General features: G+C 46.7%; 1 protein-coding gene and 1 pseudogene across 2 annotated transcripts in view; one reads left to right on the forward strand and one right to left on the reverse strand.

Moving 5' to 3' along the window:
- Window positions 1-5,766: 5,766 nt before the first annotated feature.
- ABHD2 (abhydrolase domain containing 2, acylglycerol lipase) overlaps window positions 5,767-17,020 on the reverse strand; it is a 118,465-nt gene continuing 107,211 nt past the window's right edge. Inside the window, exons 8-9 of the mRNA XM_017890149.1 lie at window positions 15,326-15,410; window positions 5,767-13,153 (exon numbers count right to left, since the gene is read on the reverse strand). Of these exons, the coding sequence (XP_017745638.1) occupies window positions 12,957-13,153; window positions 15,326-15,410 (282 nt within the window). The 3' untranslated portion in view covers window positions 5,767-12,956. The remainder of the gene's footprint in view (window positions 13,154-15,325; window positions 15,411-17,020) is intronic.
- Window positions 5,769-8,253, forward strand: LOC108540899 (vesicle-associated membrane protein-associated protein A pseudogene; annotated as a pseudogene). Its single transcript, XR_001888794.1, has one exon. The product of XR_001888794.1 is annotated as a vesicle-associated membrane protein-associated protein A pseudogene (transcript).

The following is a 17,020-nucleotide window of genomic DNA, read 5'->3' on the forward strand; positions in this document are numbered from 1 at the left end:
GCGTGGTGGTGGGGACCTGTAATCCCAGCTACTTGGGAGGCCGAGGCAAGAGAATCACTTGAACCCAGGAGGCGGAGGCTTCAGTGAGCCGAGATCATGCCATTGTACTCCAGCCTGGGCGACAGAAGGAAACGCTGTCTCAAAACAAGCAAACAAACAAACAAAAACAACAACAACAAAAATTAGCTGAGCTTGGTGACGGGAACCTGTAATCCCAGCTACTTGGGAGGCTGAGGCAGGAGAATTGCTTGAACCCAGGAGGCGGAGGTTGCAGTGAGCCGAGATCATGTCACTGCACTCCAGCCTGGGTGACAGAGCGAGACTCCGTCTCAAAAAAGAAAGAAAGGAAAAAAGAATAGGTATCTTTTACGTTTTCATGATATAGTTCTAATTGTTCCTCAAGACTTGGGTCCCAAGTCTGAGGCAAACACTGGTTGATCCCTGTCCACTGACTCCCATCTTCCCCCGAGCCCCGAGCTGCCAGGTGCCCTCCTGGACACAGCCCAGGCCCACTCTGAATTTGTGGCAGCTCTAAATATATAAATGAAATCAGGCACATGCTGAGCAGAAGACTCTTGGGGCAGCCTTAGCTCCTACTCAAACCCGAATGGGATGCTGGGATCGTCCCTAAAGTCAGCAGGGCTTGGACCTTAGCTCATGGACCCCGTCTGATAAGAAAACTCAGTGGCTGGCCGGGCGCGGTGGCTCAAGCCTGTAATCCCAGCACTTTGGGAGGCCGAGACGGGCGGATCACGAGGTCAGGAGATCGAGACCATCCTGGCTAACACGGTGAAACCCCGTCTCTACTAAAAAATACAAAAAAAAATTAGCCGGGCGCGGTGGCAGGCGCCTGTAGTCCCAGCTACTTGGGAGGCTGAGGCAGGAGAATGGCGGGAACCCAGGAGGCGGAGGTTGCAGTGAGCTGAGATCCGGCCACTGCACTCCAGCCTGGGCGACAGAGCAAGACTCCGTCTCAAAAAAAAAAAAAAAAAAAAAAAAAAAAAAAAGAAAACTCAGTGGCTTTCTGAGGAAGAAGCCACAGGGTTGGGATCCCGTGAGCCGGCTCTGACTGTGTGCTCGCACTGTCCCCTGCTGGCCGTGCCCTGACATTGCCCCTCCAGGGACAAGCTGGGCAGGAGGGTTAGCTGGGTGGGCTGCGCCAGACCTTGCCCGAGAAGGTGGTTCCACTTTTGGGAAAACGTGTTTGAAGACCACCAGTGTTAAAATCTGACGTGCTCAGCCTCACAAAATCCCAGCTGCCTATGTGTGTGATTCCTACAAATGGCCCCCACATTATTGGAGAGAGACAATAAAATACTCTTTTGAAGGCCACCTGCTATGGGAAGGGGAACGACAAAATATGAATTTTATGACAACCATTTGGTGCCCATAACAACTTCCTTTCTGGCGACATCTGTTTTTTTTTGTTTTGTTTTTTTGTTTGTTTGTTTTTGTTTCTTTCTTTCTTTTCTTTTTTTTTTTTTTTTGAGACAGAGTTTTGCTCTTTTTGCCCAGGCTGGAGTGCAATGGTGAGATCTCAGCTCACCACAACCTCCGTCTCCTGGGTTCAAGCGATTCTCCTGCCTCAGTCTGCCAAATAGCTGGGATTACAGGCATGCGCCACCACGCCCAGCTAATTTTGTATTTTTAGTAGAGACAGGGTTTCTCCGTGTTGGTCAGGCTGGTCTCAAACTCCTGACCTTAGGTGATCCTCCCGCCTCAGTCTCCCAAAGTCCTGGGATTACTGGCATGAGCCACTATGCCCGACCCTTTCTGGGGACATCTGGGATGAGGCAGGGATTCTGCCTCATCAAAGTAATTTGAGAGCTGGAAGGTTGCAGCGATGCATTTCTGCCATGCTAATGTGGTCGTTGGGAGAATGCAGACAGCAGAGTCTGGAGGCAATTTCATCAAGCTGTGGGTGGAGGTCTCAGGAAGGAAACTGGCGCCAGCTTCAGAGAGCCTCTCAATGAGATTGGCCACTGCCTCGGGTTTACCCAGGGGAAAGTGGAGGAGGTTAGTGCTGCCTGGGGGCCTGGCAAAGCCTTTCTGGAAGAGGTATACCTTTCTCTTAACTCAAGCTAGCAGGGAAAGAGGTGAAGTGGACCACTGCTGATCCTACTTTTTTTTTTTTTTTTTTTTGTGAGACGGAGTCTCACTCTGTCACCCAGGCTGGAGTGCAATGGTGTGATTTTGGCTCACTGCAACCTCTGCCTCCCAGCTTAAAGCGATTCTCCTGCCTCAGCCTCCCGAGTAGCTCGGATTACAGGCGCATGCCACCACACTCGGCCAATTTTTGTATTTTTAGTAGAGATAGGGTTTCACCATGTTGGCCAGGCTGGTCTCGAACTCCTGACCTCAGGTGATCCATCCTCCTCAGCCTTCCAAAGTGCTTGAGCCACCATGCCTGGCCTCTGATCCCACTTTCTGTTGGGGGCTTGGCTCTGGAGTTTAGGAAGCTCAGAAGTGTCAGATATGGAAGCCTGTGGGATCTCCTGGAGCCTCACTATTCAAAGGGTGGTCCAAGGAGGGCTGGACCTTAGAGCTCCCAAGCTCCAAGGGCACATCTCAGACATGCTGCATCAGAATCTGCATTTTTAACAAGACCCCCAGGGGACTGCACATTAAACAACCAATCAGGCCAGGCACAGTGCCTCACACCTGTAAGCCCAACACTTTGGGAGGCTGAGGCAGGAGGATTGCTTGAGGCCAGGAGTTCAATACCAGCCTGAGCAACACAGCAAGACTCTGTTCCTATAAAAAAAAAAAAAATCAGCCAAATGCAGTGTAGTTTTAGCTACTAGAGGCTGAGGCAGGAGGATCTCAAGTCTGGGAGTTCAAAGCTGCCTGAGCCATGATCACACTACTGCTCTCCTATTAATAATGGGCAACAGAGTGAGACCCTGAGAGAGGGGAGAGAGAGAGAGAGAGAGAGAGAGAGAGAGAGAGAGAGAGAGAGAGAGAGAAAGACAATCAATGCTTACAAAACAGTGGTTGTCTACCTCCCTGCAGGTGTCTCAAATGTGCACTGCCTAAACCCTGCATGTCGACATATGGAGGTGAGGATATGGAGGAACCCACTCTAGTAAGTATTCATATCTGTGGGTTTAAAGGCAAACTTTGCACGTGAGCAGAGAACAGAGAAGAAGGCTGCAGGAGTCCTGTGGGAAGACCGCAGCTGATAGGCTAAATGTCCCAGAACTTTTTCCGCTGTGGGGCTGTGCCCGGAAGTTGCCTTGCCAGTAGGCAGGACACGTAGTACACCTTGATTTCTCAAGGTGGCCACATATGAAGAAGGAAGAGACAAAGATAAGGGTTTGACAGTGCACACAACGTGGCTCTTCAGCACTTCTGAGCCCAGGAATGTTTTTGGAAACTATAACCAGGCCGGGCTCTGCTTTCCTCGAAGTTCATCAGTTAGATGCCTTGGTGTGGAGCTGGACCACGTCAGACACTTTTCTAGTAGTTTCTACCTTGGAGATGACGTATGAGTGGCAACCAAACAGATAAAGCCAAAACCACTGTCCAAAGTAACAACGGCACTCTGAAAAATATCATCTGAACCTCTCAATTATCCTGAGGTAGGCATTTTTAGTATAATTATTCCCATAGGAAAATAAATAAATAAATAAATAAATAAATAAATAAATAAATAAAGGTTAAATTCTGCTTAGGATCAAAGAGCTAGAAATGGCGAGGATGGGACCCTGACCCAGCAGCACCTCTGGCTCCAAATCTCTTTGGCTCTGTTACCACTCATGCTTTGTCTCCAATGTTTGTTTTATTTATTTCTGGGGGTGGGAGAGGTGCAGGTAGGAGAAGGGAGAAGAAACAATGAGATGAGAATTTCATACATTGCAGGTTAATTTCACCAACTATCATCAGATGAGGAGGAAATGACTTTAAGAGGAAACCAGTCGTCAGTAGAGATGCTGGGGTAAATGTGGTAGGCAGCATGAATCAAAAGGAAGGTGTGGGTGACACAAAGCCACATGGAGAGAGGTGTTTAATTTAGCCCCTTTGGGGGAGGGGTTCACCAGTCCGAGGCCAAATTGCCTGTCAGGTCTTTCAACCACTCCGATATAGGGCAGCACTTTCATGGAACTCCCTCTAAAGACACCCAAGAGAGAAGTGAGGAGGGGAGGCTGTCATATGAAGGGCCATCCAGTTAGGTGTTTGATCTTCACCAAGGGAAAGTAATCCCTATAGGACTAGAGCAGAGAGGCCTGTTAATGAAAGGTAAAATAAAACATAGCATGACTAGGGCAGTGAGTGAGGTGTCACTGAACACAAATGCTGTACAGCTGCCTCAGGAGAGGGCAGCTGTGTGCTACTGGTCCTGCCTGACCACATTGGCATGCAGCTGGCACTGACCCGCCTAATGCCCTGGACCTGAAATCTCTTCCATGTAGTCTTCCCATAGGTAGTATTCTTTGCAAGTTGGTTTTCTTGGGCCAAAATAGTCTGGCTATTTTGTGGGGGATATGAATCGAGGGGAAGCTTGCTTACCAGAGAGGGATGAATTTTGAAATCTGGCACTGGGCATTTTTAGGTCTTGTTAATGCACAACTTCTAAAGCTAACACTCCCCACACTGCCTAACTTGACAAACGTTTTGTGTGGCCAAAGAGGGAAGGGAGCTGTGAGTGTCTCTTGGGGTTGGTACAACCTTCCTGGCCGAGCCAGTGCTTGGTCCTAGGAGACCTTAGCTTGGGTTCAGACAGATTCAAACAAGAAAACACCACCAGCACTCAACCAACCCAATATAATCTTAACTTGGGAAATGTTCACTTAGTCTTTTTTTTTTTTTTTTTTTTTTTTTTTTTTTTTTTTGAGATGGGAATTTCACTCTTGTGCCCAGGCTGCAGTGCAGTGGCGCGATCTTGGCTCACCACAACCACTGCCTCCTGGGTTCAAGTGATTCTCCTGCCTCAGCCTCCCGAGTAGCTGGGATTATAGGCATGTGCCACCACGCCCAGCTAATTTTGTATTTTTAGTAGAGACAGGGTTTCTCCATGTTGGTCAGGCTGGTCTTGAACTCCCGACCTCAGGTTCACCTCAGACCTGCCTCGGTCTCCCAAAGTGCTGGGATTACAGGCGTGAGCCACCGCACCCAGCCTCACCTAGTCTTTCCAAAGAACATTATTGGAAAAGCATACAAATCACACATGGCAAGCACCATTTACACCTTGCCTTGCATTTTGTCTTCATGATTCACTTTAAGAAATGATTAAAACACTGAGGCTGGGCATGGTGGCTCCCAACTATAATCCCAACACTTTGGTAGGCCAAGGCGGGAGTACCGCTTGAACTCAAGTTTGAGACCAGCCTGGGCAACGCAGCAAAAAACTAAAAACTAAGAAATTAGCCAGGTACAGTAGCAAGTCCCTGTAGTCCCAGCTACTCAGGAGGCTAAGGCAGGAGGATTGCTTGAGCCCAAGAGGTCAAGGTTACAGTGAGCTGTGATCATGCCACTGCACTCCAGCCTGGGCCACAGAGCAAGAATCTCTCTCTAAAAAATAAAAAAGTGGAAAACAGAAACTTCACTTATTTTAGTTCTTGGCTTTCTTGCCTAGAGAAGATGGTGTTGTGAAGATGCTTGTGGCCCGGTCAAGGTTTTGGTATTTGTTTGCGAGGATGGACTAACATCAATTGTGGTGCAAAAATGGGGTTTTGTGTATTTCCGTTAATCTCATACTTTGGTGAAGACACAGGAAGAATCCTTTCAGATGGAAAACTGCCACTATACAAAGGACACATAGCCACACCACATTTTTAGTCTTTATTTTTTAAGTAAATTCCATTGAATCAAATATAACAAAATTACAGTTTTTGTTTGTAATGATCTTTGTTCACCACCACACAATCATAGTAGAATCGAAAGTAATATGAGAACATAAAATGATCAAGGACATCATTGTTTAGTATAATTTCTTATTAAAGGTAAATATCCCCATATTTAGAAAAAATTGCATTGCTAGTTGCAAATCTTAAACACCTCAATGCTGAAGGATCCTGTATTTCCCCCCGCAAAGATCCAGCAGCACAGAGGCTTTCAGAACACAAACTCAAAAATACAGTATTTTCAGGGCAGCATTTTAAGTTTCAGAAAACCCAAACAAAACAAAACAAAATCAGAATTAGGAATGTGAAAGTGATGGTTCTCAAAAAGTCAGTCTGGAAGCAGATCTGCCAACATAAGAATGTGGCTGAACAGAGTCTAACCAGGAAAAGGAGAGATGCAAACTCGCTCCCCCTCCCAGCTCGCCATCGTCCCCCGCCCCAGTGAGCAAACCGCCTCCCTGCTCTGTGCTGTCTCTCTGATGGCGTCCACCTCCAGGGCCATGGCGAAGCACGAGCAGATCCTGGTCCTCGACCTGCCCACAGATCTCAAATTCAAAGGCCCCTTCACAGATGTAGTCACTATAAACCTTAAATTGCGAAATCCATCGGATAGAAAAGTGTGTTTCCAAGTGAAGACTACAGCGCCTCACCGGTACTGTGTGAGGCCCAACAGTGGAATTATTGACCCAGGGTCAACTGTGACTGTTTCAGTAATGCTACAGCCCTTTGACTATGATCCGAATGAAAAGAGTAAACACAAGTGTATGGTACAATTTTTGCTCCACTGAACACTTCAGATATGGAAGTTGTGTGGAAAGAGGCAAAGCCTGACGAATTAATGGATTCCAAATTGAGACATGTATTTGAAATGCCCAATGAAAATGATACATTGAATGACATGGAACCTAGCAACGCTGTTCCACTGAATGCAGCTGAACAAGAGGGACCCATGCCAAAACCACACAGTGTTTCACTAATGACACGGCAACAAGGAAACTAATAGAAGAGTGTAAAAGCCTTCAGGGAGAAATGATGAAGCTATCAGAAGAAAATCGACACCTGAGAGATGAAGGTTTAAGGCTCAGAAAGGTAGCACATTCGGATAAACCTGGATCAACCTCAACTGCATCCTTCAGAGACGTCACCAGTCCTCTTCCTTCGCTTCTTGTAATTGCAGCCATTTTCATTGGATTCTTTCTTTTTTGGAGATGGAGTCTCACTCTTGTCCCCCAGGCTGGAGTGCAGTGGCATGATCTCGGCTCACTGCAACCTGTCTCCTGGGTTCAAGCAATTCTCCCACCTCAGCCTCCCGAGTAACTGGGATTATAGGCGCCCACCACCACACCCAGCTAATTTTTGCATTTTTAGTAGAGACGGGGTTTCACCGTGTTGGCCAGGTTGGTTTCGAACCCCTAACCTCAGGCGATCCACCCGCCTCGGCCTCCAAAGTGCTGGGATTACAGGCGGGAGCCACCATGCCCGGCCTTCATTGGATTCTTTCTAGTGAAATTCATCTTGTAGAGTGAAGCATACAAAGTGCTATTTCTTTTTTTTTTTTTCTCTTGACCAGAACAAGATTCGTTTACCTACCATTTCATTGGTAGTATGGCCTGCGGTGACCATTTTTGTGTGTGTGTGTACAGCGCCATATAGGCTTTGCATTTAATGCTCTCTTACGGTTAGAAAACACAATAAAAACAAACTGTTTGGCTACTGGACAAATTGTATATGACCAGATCATCACTAGCAGGTTTCAGTTGCACATTCAGTCCTTTATGAAATTCATAAAGAATTGTTCTGGGAAGTGGGGAGCGCCTCTGCCCAGCCCCCATCCCGTCTGGGAAGTGAGAAGCCTTTCTGCTTGGCCGCCCACCCTCTGGAAAGTGAGGAGCGCTTCTGCCAGGCCCCTGCCCCATCTGGGAAGTGAGGAGGGCCTCTGCCTGGGGGCTGCCCATCTGGGAAGTGAGAAGCGTGCCTGTCTGGCCACCCACCCTCTGGGAGTGAGGAGCGTTCTTCCTGGCTGGCTGCCCACCCTCTGCCTGGCTGTCCCACCATCTTGGAAGTGAGGCGCCCCTCTGCCCGGCCCCTGCCCTGTCTGGGAAGTGAGGAGTGTCTCTGTCTGGCAACTGTACCTTCTGGGAAGTGAGGAGCGCCTCTGCCCCGCCGCCCACCTCCTGGGAAGTGAGGCATGCCTCTGCCTGGCTGCTGCACTGTCTGGGAAGTGAGGTGCGTCTCTGCCGCCCGCTGCCCCGTCTGGGAAGTGAGGAGCGCCTCTGCCCGGCTGCTGTGCAACCCTCCAAGTGTGAAGTGACAGCCTTATGTGTGATCTTTTTGCTCTCCCCAAGTTTGCATTTTCGACAATAATAGTTTACTTTTTAAATAAAAGTTTTAAATTGGAGAATAAAAAAAACTAACTTCAGCTTCTTCTTATTAGAGATGCATGAAAGCTCTACCCACATACATGCTAGGAAAAACAGTTCAGAAAACACGGGGGACTGGCTCTTCCAAAAGCAGCAGCTGTCTACTCTGTGGCCTACTTCCAAGGGCCACTGTGAGAGGAAGCCTGGGCTGCAGCGTTCGGAGGTAGCAGCAGCAGAGAGGGGAAGGAAGCAGGCCTTGCCTTGTGTGGCATTCCAGTTCCCTCTGTCAGCAGGGGCCACATCCCCCTTCCTTAGCTTCAACTACAATTTGGCAGAAGCAATTCTAGGGTAACTGGGGGCAGTAGGGGGGTAAGGGGTTTACTTCCCTCTGCTTAGATAACAGAGGTAGAAGAAACACTTTCCATCAATTGCTTGACCTCTAAATGCCACAGGCAGGCTACTTTTCATGGCTTTTCAAAGCATCCAAGCAATCCAAAGTGGCTTTGAACAGCAGAGTAAGGCCAAGAAGGGTAAAAAAGGGCCAGAGCTGAGGTGTTTGGGCTAGTTCTGGGTCACTCATATTGTTGAGGGAGGGATGGGAGCATAAGATAACAAAGAGCCTCAGGCCACTTGAGGAAATTCTCTGGTTTTGCTGCAGCTTAGCTTCAAACTTCCACAGCAGAAGAATTTGAATTCTAATGCCCCAATATTGTTTGTAATACCAGGGATTCTCTAGAGGCAAGTTAAGGCTTTCTGGGCAAAGAAAACAATTCCAGATGATATTGTGACAGAATGCTACAGTGAAATGCTTCTTAATGACTCTCCTGTCCTGCCTAAAGGACAAAGACCTATGAGTGACTTCAACTTGCTGTGATGTTTCAGTGATCTTTACTTCAGCTCTAAGTCGGAATCAATGGCACAGGAAAAGAAAAGCCTCTTACATCTCAGACATCTGCTTGCCGAGCAAACACAAACAAGAACACGTGTATTGTTTCTCAGGAGCTGGCAAAATAGATCTCAAGTCACACAGTTACAAAGAGAGCTCTCATTCAGATGCTGGGCATATAAGCTCAGCTACCCAGAAAGTTCAGCTTTAATGAAGACCGTAGTTTTAGAATGAAAGCCTGAGCAGGAAGGATTTCTGCCCTGGGAATTCTCAATGCTCTGGCTGAGTCACACTGGAGGATGGAGATAGGCTCCTCATTCCAGCGGCCAGCACCTGCCACAGTCACAAGACCACCCTCAGAATAGCAAGGATCTTACGATGACAATGGGGACTCTGAAGAGAAGCCAGTCAAAGACACAGGGCTTTGGACAAGATCAAGGGTCTTCACCAGGAAAGCTTAATGCAGAAGCCCCCTCCCTCCAAGTCCCCTCAGCATGAGCCTTGAGCTTTGACACAGCTGTTTCCACCTGCAAGGGCTGGAGAAGCCAAGTTCACACAGATGTTCAGCAATGTTCAAGCAAATGACGTGTAAATAGATGAAATGGTCTTAGAGATGGTCTAAGAGGAGGGAACAGGCTCAGAGAGATGAGGTGATTTGCCCATGATCCAATGTGAATTAGAGACCATTAGGACAAGAACTCAGGTATATTTCCACTCTTATGGTGACTCATAAGCTTCCCAGTAAGCGTAAAATGCTGCAGAGAGGTTAAAAGAATATTGCAACCAACAGCTTTCTGCTTTCACTCTGATCTGGAATCATTCGTGTAAACTCACTGCAGGAAAAGATAACAGTTTTCTTCAAGTCTGTTAAACTCATTTGTAACATAAAAACATTAAAGAAACTTGACACAGTTTTTTGAGTCAGTTAAACCTAATTTGACTGGAATCAGTTACTTATAAGTATCTTCAAATTGCTTATGAGACACGGAGTACTACAGGAGAGATGTGGGTGCTTCTCCCCACTGGTTTTTAACACATTATTCCTGCAATGGAATTGTCCAGTTGATGCAATTTATAACCTCAATTTGATTCTAAAATATAATATTCAAATACTCTTTAAAAATTAAGGCTTGTTTTCGCCCAAATAGAACCTTACTAGCAAAAGGGGGATTCATATAATCATCAGAAATGAATGACTTTGGGAAGAAAGGCAAGGACACCTGGAGGAAGGAAAAAGGATGACCTATCTATAAACTGCCACTCCCTCATTTATCAGGCAAGTTTGCAGCTCTGTAAATTCAATGCCTCTGTGCTCTCATTCAGGGACAAACAAGAATTCTCCTGTAAGACAGCCACAGTCACATTCGCATTTCCATGCCTAAGAGCCTGAAGCTTGAACAAAGGGCTTCAGTTAATTTCATGTGAGCCAAAATGGAATGTGAGTGCCATTCAGAGTCACACACTAAAAAGAGTTCAGCTGGGACACTGGCTCCCACAGTCCTGGGGGAGCAAATTCCGGTTGTGCAGCAACAAAGGCTATGCTGCCAGCCCTGCCTGTCCTCCACAGGGGCCACCAGGACTGCCATGCAGACCAGGCTCCACCCTCCCCCACACCGGTTTGTGTGACAACAGGGCTGTCTTTTCTCTTCCCAAATTTCTGAATGGAGCTAGTACCTGGGCCAGCCACTATTTTGCCAGAATAGGTTAAGGGGTGTGACCTCAGGCATATGAAAGGAGCCTCTCGCTCTTCTGTGGTGGTGATTCAATCCTACGATGTTATTGCTTGGTTTACCTGTTCTCATAAAAAGCCTTGAGAAATGAAGGTAGTAGTGGCAGAAATATGACTATCAATCGTCAAGATCACAGCTGTAGTTGGGTGAAGGGAAAAGTAACAGGAGAGAGACTAGCTTCCAAATTGAGGGGTAAAGTGCCAGTCTGTGCTAAAAGAACATGAAAAGGAAATGTATTAGAGAAATAATACACCGGGGGGAAAGTCATAATGATAGAGGTTGGCAAGTGTCAGAAATTATACCAAAGCAAAGTTGAGACCACAGAAATCTCAATTTTCTGAGACAAGGGCTGTTTTTGATGTTATTCGGATGATTTGGTGATTGTCAGAAAACAACTTCTTCAGGTTACGGACGTTCCCGTCACAGTCACTTGGACCCGTGCCCAAACCACACCCACCTGTGGCCCTGAGGGTTGGCATTCAGGTGCTCAGGTGGCTTCTTTGATCCCTGAAACATCCATGCAGACCCACTACTTATATTCCAGTCTGTCCTGGAGTCAAAGGAGATGAAAGAGGGAAACTATCTTTTTAAAGTATCCAGGCAATTGTCATAGTTCTGTTTAGTTCCAGATAGCAACTGCTGATTTTTCAAAGTGCAGGGTTTTAGATATTCAAGTACCACAGGATCGGAGAAAAGGAGTACTTGAAACCTAGAGTTGTGTTTTCACTTCAGAAGACACACTTTGGAAACACCTATCCAACAGACTACAAATATAGGCTATTAAATTAAAAAATCTGGTTTCAAAATAATACCCACTTAGGTTGGAAATATCTTTCTCCAAACTCAGGTCCAACTTTTGAATTGTTTGGTATCAAAAAGCAAAGTTAGAGGAACTTGGGTTTAAAAACTAAAATTACAAGTGAGTGCTTAAAAAAAAACAAAACACCAAAACATCTTTTTATCAAGTAAGGGACACACAGACACACAAAAGGCAAATGATGATATCTACATGCTTAGACTGGGAGAGCAGCTCCCAGGCTCCCCTGGAGGGATGTTCTCTCAAACCTCAGTGAACTGAGTTTGTCATTGAACTCTGAACCTGGTAGTGAGCTCAGCAATCTACCTGGTCCAAGTCCCCCATTTTAGAGGTGAAGAAACTGAAGTCCACAGGGACTTTGTTGAGGGTAAAAAGCTGAGCCAGGGCACAGCCCAGATGCTCAGCCCACCCAGAGCCCTTCTGAGACATCACACTGTGGTCACACGAAGGCAGCTCCACAGCTGGCCTTGCTGCTCTGGAGAGCATGGGAGCTAGGGGACACCCCTGATTGATTATGAATTTCAATAAAATGAGCTATGAAGATGTTTCCAATTTAAGGGCGCTGTTGAACAGCATTTCCAAAATTTGCTTGGTGATGAGAATCATCTGGGGCACTTGTCAAAAATTAAAATCCCCAGGCTCCTTCCCAGACCCAGTGAATCAGCCTCTCCGAGGGGAGGGACCTGGGAGGCTGAATTTTTAACAAGTGCCCCACGTAACTCTCAGCAGCAGCAAAGTGTAGGGAAATGATCTTAGAAGATAGGGTGAAAACTTGGCTTGTGACTCAAAGGAATTTCCTTTGCCATATAAGAAGCCACACTCTGGCCTGGGAAGCCTGGCTTCTCAGGCTTCCAAGCTGAGCTGTGTCTTCAGCATTGGCTTGGAAGGGTGAGCTCTTTTTAAGGTCTACGTAAGGACACATACAAACCACCACAAAATGACACACACCCTTCACTGTTCTCAGGGAAAAGCCTTTTGGTGGCAAAGCAAAATTGCTATTCAGACACATTTTTAATAGGCAAACTAGATGTACTTGGCTTAAAAGCAACCAGATGCTGAAACTGGACAGAGGGCAAGAACTCTGTCACTTGTCACCATGACTTATAATGCAATGGAGAAAACCAGTAACTAAGCACAAAAATAGCCTGGAGCTCCCAGGAAGAGCTGCCTACTCCGAGACAGGTGTGCATGGTGGGTGCCCCCTGCTGATGGTGTGAGGTCAGATCCAGGTCACTGAGGGAGATGGGAGACCTGAAACAGGGGGAGAGGGGACGCAGCTTCCAGAGGAGGGCTGCTGGAGCATGCCAGAGTCCGGAGGCCTCACTCCAGGTCAGCCTCCACCTGCTCTGTGTCAGAGCACTGTGACTTGTTACGCTCCCATTGGCAAATGGCATTGGCGTACTCCACCACCAGCTTATCCATCCATGTCAGGGGCTCGGGGAACAGCACAGAGCCTTCAAAGAAGCCCAAGTGGCCCCCATGCAGAGGCAGCACAAACATGACGTTCTCTCGTTTCTCTGCAGGGGAAAGGCAGCTGAGTGAGTTACTGTTCTCTAGTTTGCTCCAGGACAGGAGGTGCAGAGGTGAGCTGGCTAGGGTAGCCTGGGCTTTCCCCACAGGGGCACTCACCTAAGTGGGCATTCAATCTCTACTCACTCTGCCTTGTTCACTGAAGAGGGGGCAGGCAAGACAGTGGCACCTAGCAGGTTTTAGAATACAGCTTGGCTTTGGAGCTGAATGGGCACCAGCTTACACCCAGGCTGGCCCAGATGAATTAAATCAGAATCTCTGGGGTGGGAGGTTGAGGAGGAGTGAGGGAGGGGAATTCCCAAGTGTTGGTATTGCTCAAGCTCCCCAGGTGATTCAATGTGTTTCCTAACTTTGTGCATCGAAATCACTGAGGATATCTTATTAAAATGCAGATTTTGATTTAATAAGCCTGAAGGGGGAGCTGAGATTCTCCAGTTCTAAAAAGCTCCCAGGTGATGCCCATGCTAGCAGTGGGAGCTGGGCTCTGAGTAGGGATTCATGGCATGTACAGTATCATTTACTAGAGAACAAGGAGAATTCAGTGGAGTCAATGATTTTTCACTACAGACATTTATCTTCAAGATTGGTTTTTTTGGTTTTTTTTTTGAGATGGAGTCTCGCTCTGTCACCCAGGCGGGGGTGCAGTGGCATGATCTCGGCTAACTGCAAGCTCCGCCTCCCGGGTTCATGCCATTCTCCTGCCTCAATCTCCCAAGTAGCTGGGACTACAGGCGCCCGCCACCATGCCCAGCTAATTTTTTGTATTTTTTTTAGTAGAGATGGGGTTTCGCTGTGTTAGCCAGGATGGTCTCGATCTCCTGACCTCATGATTCGCCCGTCTTGGCCTCCCAAAGTGCTGGGATTACAGGCGTGAGCCACCGCGCCTGGCCTATCTTCAAGATTCTTAAAGCTGCATGTTGTGTTAAAAGATGCCTAAGCTCTCAACACCACATGCTAAGTGGCCATCCTGAGAAATAATAACCTAGAGCTTAACTTTATTTTTGATTTTTGATTTTTTTGAGACAAAAAAAATTACCGCAACCTCCACTCCTGGGTTCAAGCGATTCTCATGCCTCAGTCTCTCCAGTAGCATGTACCACCATGCCCAGCTAATTTTTATACTTTTAGTAGAGATGGGGTTTCACCATGTTGGCCAGACTGATCTAAAACTCCTGACTTCAAGTGATCTGCCTACCTCGGCCTCCCAAAGTGCTGGGATTTATAGGCATGAGTTACCACACTCGGCCCAGTTGCTTCTATTTTTATGTTTAAAGCAGATGGAGAGGCTATCACAAGAGACAGCAGAACGGGATTTTTTGTTTTGCTTTTCAAGTCAAATTTTATTTTATTTTTTAAATATTTATTTATTTTTAGAGACAGAATCTTGCTCTGTTGCCCAGGCTGGAGTGCAGTGGCACAATCACAGCTTGCTGCAGCCTTGAACTCCTGGACTCAAGTGATCTTCCTGCCTCAGCCTCCTGAGTAGCTAGGACTACAGGCATGTGCCACCAGGTCCAGCTAAATTTATTTTTATTTTTATTTTTTTTTTGAGACAGAGTCTCGCTCTGTCACCCAGGCTGGAGTGCATGGAGTGCAGTGGCGCAATCTCGGCTCACTGCAAGCTCTGCCTCCCAAGTTCATGCCATTCTCCCGCCTCAGCCTCCCCATGCCCAGCTAATTTTCAAGTTTTTTGCAGAGATAGGGTCTTACTATATTGCCCAGGCTTGTCTCGAACTCCTGGCCTCAAGTGATCGTCCCATTGCAACCTCACAAAGTGCTAGGATTACAGGTGTGAGTCACCGCACCTAGTCCCGAATTTTAAATCTAAATATCTCTTTATGTCAAACTCTCAAACTTAAGGGAACCCTAACCCTAAGATAATTTCACAAAACATCAGGTGACTCCCCAGAGCCCTACTGGCTATGAATATACATGGTGGTCCTGTCTCATGCCCTGGGAGGAACATGAGGGGAGCCTGATGCCCAGGCCCCATCATAGCCCGAGGACTATCAGGCTACACAAAATAAGAACACTGACTGCTATGAGATGTCTTTCCCTAAAGAGGGTGGTCTCCAGGAGATGACAGCATAGTGAAGGTGACAGAATTTACTGTGGCAATTTGCTGAGCTGTTGAGAGGGCAGTAGGAAGAAACATTTACCTGAAAGAGATTTTGGAATAGTTAGAAGACTTTCATGCACCAACGGATCGTCAGCTGCATTAACTAGCATGAGAGGAACATAAATCTGCAACAAGAAAATAAAGCAGAATTAAATGACTGATTCCCATTTTCAGACCCCATTGATTCAAGCTCAAACTCACTGCTGGACATATTTTTGAAGCAAAGGGAAGAGGGTCACAGTTCAGCTTGCTGAACAGGTAGAGTAAGGACGCCTTGTATTCCCTGGCAGTGTGATGAGTTACATCTGCCATTGTGATTACTGCCCTGGAAGCAGGAGTGTACAGAACCAAAGCTTCCTGATGATCATCAGAGTGTTTCAGATTAGCCATGCCTTTGAGGAAATGACTTTATAATGAATTATGTACATATTAATTCAGTTTATATCATGGGAGGGAAAAACGAAGTGCACTCCACACCAGACAAAAGAGATTCTAGAGGAATCTAGGCCAAGGCTGGGCACAGTGGTTCATGCCTGTGATCCCAGCACTTTGGGAGGGTAAGGTGGGAGGGCTGCTTGAGCCCAGGAGTTTGAGACCAGCCTGGGAAACATAGTGAGACCCACAACCCAGTCTCTATTTGTTAAAACAAACACAAAAACAAAAACAGAACAAATCAAAAGAATCTAGGTCAGGTGTGTGGCTCATGCCTCTAGTGCCAGCTACTCAGGAGGCTGAGGCAGGAGGATCATTTGAGCCCAGGCTTTCAAAGTTGTGGTGAACTATGATCATGCCACTGCACTCTAGCCTGGGAAACAGAGCAAGACCCTGTCTCTTAAAAAGAAAAAAGAAAAAGAATCTGAAGGTTGAAAACAGGAGTAGGCTGGTGGATATTGGAAAACCTTTGGCAGGGTTGCATTCAACATCCACTTTACTAAAATAGCCAATAGGCTTCTTTTTCATTTTAGTGGAGATGGTACTGATAGGGAGACTTAGATGTCATTGAACAGCCGTACTGAGGCAGTGAATGATTGTGCTATCCTGTAGGTCTCTGATGTTGGCTCTAGACAGCTCAACATTCCTATAATGGCTTAAATGATGACATCAAAAGTCTGATGATGCTAAACTAGGAGGGATGGCTGATAAGACAGCACAATTACAGTTCCCAGTGATCTGCTTTAGCTAGGGGAATGGTGGGCCAAACCTACAGGTAGACATTGACAAGGATAAAAATGGGAAGTCCTGTGTTTGGATAAATAGGGCAATCAATTGTGCAAAGACAGAATGAGAGAGACTGGCTTGTTGGTCATTCAGGTTAAACAAACATATGGAGACTTTGGTTGGCCACAAACTTAATACACACAAGGTTTATTGTAGCTGCTAAAAGTTGCATTAATACAAACTAGTCTACCTTATCAACAGACACGCTCGGCTGGGCGCGGTGGCTCACGCCTGTAATCCCAGCATTTTGGGAGGCTGAGGCAGGTAGATCATGAGGTCAGGAGTTTGAGACCAGAATGACCAACATGGTGAAACCCTGTCTCTACTAAAAATACAACAATTAGCCAGGTGTGGTGGTGCACGCCTGTAATCCTAGCTACTCAGGAGGCTGAGGCAGGAGAATCACTTGAACCCAGGAGGTGGTGGTTATGGTGAGCAGAGACTGCACCACTGCACTCCAGCCTGGGCGATAGAGTGAGACTCCATCTCAAAAAAAAAAAAAAAAAAAAAAAAAAAA

Source organism: Rhinopithecus bieti, unplaced genomic scaffold, assembly GCF_001698545.2.
Source record: "Rhinopithecus bieti isolate Rb0 unplaced genomic scaffold, ASM169854v2 scaffold_20154, whole genome shotgun sequence".
Lineage (NCBI taxonomy): Eukaryota > Metazoa > Chordata > Mammalia > Primates > Cercopithecidae > Rhinopithecus > Rhinopithecus bieti.